The sequence below is a fragment of the Tigriopus californicus genome, chromosome 6, assembly GCF_007210705.1.
Source record: "Tigriopus californicus strain San Diego chromosome 6, Tcal_SD_v2.1, whole genome shotgun sequence".
In the NCBI taxonomy this organism is placed as follows: Eukaryota; Metazoa; Arthropoda; class Copepoda; order Harpacticoida; family Harpacticidae; genus Tigriopus; species Tigriopus californicus.
In genome coordinates, this window is record NC_081445.1 from 11,516,291 (window position 1) to 11,518,288 (window position 1,998).

Consider the following 1,998-nt stretch of genomic DNA (forward strand, 5'->3'; position numbering starts at 1 on the left):
TCCTGCTCCTGCCCCTTACCGTCCTGACCCCGCCCCCTATCACCCAGCTCCATATCACCCAGCTCCCTACCATCCTGCTCCTTATCGTGGTTAACCACTGAAACATGGACAATGCCAGACTGATGTTGATTTATGTATCTATTAACACGTATTTAATTGCACACAGTAATTATATTAGTTATCAGATTATTTGACCCTCTAATTTATTAGCAGTTAGACATAAACCTATAACCAAGGTTAATCCATACACTTTGGTACTAGATTTTGATTTGGCTCCAGACCACTTTCCCTCAAAATTTGGCCCATTTGAGTAACAGCAACTCTCCTGTTCAAAAAAAGATTAATGAAATTAGAAAATGGATCTTTTCGATTGAGATCCAACTTTTTGGCCAAGAAGTCCATTAAGCCACGCTCTTTCATTTTTCGAATCCCCAATTTGAACATTGAAACTAAAGGTGAATTCTTTGGAAAGATGACACCCAAAGGTTGAGGCTTTTGCTTGGCAATTACTTTCAGATTGGTCCTGAACTGAGGCTGCTGTTTTAGAAGAGCTGTAAAGAGTCGGGCGCAGGTGTGGAACACCACTTGGCTCGTCTTGGCCTCTTCAAGAACATCCTCGTATCTAGCGTAAAAATACTTGTCAGGGTTACCCTTTAAGCGATCGTACAAGGCTTGGAACTCCGGTTTTTTAGGGAACGCACTGGCCAGAATGGATTCCTTGTAGCCTAAAACAGAGATTTGAGGACAATTTTATCGCAACACTCAGATGCTGAAACAAGCAGCATCAGTTTTCCAATCACGATATTTTGGCTGATTCCTAATATCTCTTTTACTGAAGAAAAATGTTTAAAAAATATCAATGAATTATAAAAATTAGTTTAAATTATTGAAAAAAATTATCCCATAAAAAAAAACAAAAAACTGCCACCTGTCCCGAGATAGGAGCTTCTTATTGTTAATCATCAGTAATTTCTTCCAAGGAGGCATACTACTGCATTCTTAAGATCAATGATTTGTGGGTAAAGCTATTCAGTATGCCCGCCATGGACCTGCTCACGGCCCATATTCGACATCGGAAGAAGGCACACACTTTGTGGATGAACTCACCAAGGAAGTATCTCTCGAAAGCAGCGATGAAAAAAAAAAGTTTAAGTCTTTCCGAAAAAAATGTTTATAACGGGGCCAGAAAAGAAATAGTATCAAAATTCCAGGTAATAAATATGCCTGCGGGAAGAATTTAATCTAATGTGCTTTTCGTCTACAACGGTGACCACCTTTGATCCCTGAGCCAGATTCGGATCCAAATTGGAAATAATAGGCGATTTTCGAATGAAATCCAATGAAACATTGAAAATTAGTTATGCTGAGTTCAGACTCGACGTCAGCCATTTTTCCCAATTTCAACTAAAAGACAAAACGCACAACTGGAAACCCGTCTTACTAATGAAGTGAATCGTGCGTGCTTGAATTAACTAAAGTTCACGAAACAAAATTGTAATCTGAATACCAACATGAGGCATATTTTGCAATGAGTGAACTACATGGAACAAGTTGCCAGTAGGTGACATATTCATGCGTAGTCCATGAACTTACTCAATATGCATCCATCTCAGGTTGGTTCATACAATGTCGTAAAATGGGAGAACATTGATTTTTTGAGCTGTATTAATATTTTATGGTACTCTTTGTACCTAAAATTTTATAGATGGACTTTTTTTGTTAGAGGACACTGTCCCCAAAGCCCTACAGAAAGAGTTACAAAAAACGCTGGAAAATATTAATTAAATCTAACAAGAAAGTAATTCACCCAAAGAATAAAAGGCTGTCTCACGCAGAAGTGCTCCACTGCATCTTGTAAACTTAAGGATTGCTTTGTATGCCAACAAAATTCTAACCAATGTGAGCTGATCATCGTTTTTCTCTTCAATCGCTATTATCCACCGCTCGATCACGTCAAACCCCTCCATGCACCAAATGAAATTGCATATCCAATGATTT

The 1,998-nt window shown here is 38.4% G+C and overlaps 1 protein-coding gene across 1 annotated transcript in view; it reads right to left on the reverse strand.

Moving 5' to 3' along the window:
- The window catches only part of LOC131881521 (cuticle protein 7-like), a 10,794-nt gene extending 9,730 nt beyond the window's left edge, over positions 1-1,064 (reverse strand). The window contains exons 1-2 of the mRNA XM_059228408.1: positions 1,058-1,064; positions 511-725 (exon numbers count right to left, since the gene is read on the reverse strand). Coding sequence (XP_059084391.1) covers positions 511-725; positions 1,058-1,064 — 222 coding nt within the window. The remainder of the gene's footprint in view (positions 1-510; positions 726-1,057) is intronic.
- Between the last annotated feature and the right edge of the window lie 934 nt (positions 1,065-1,998).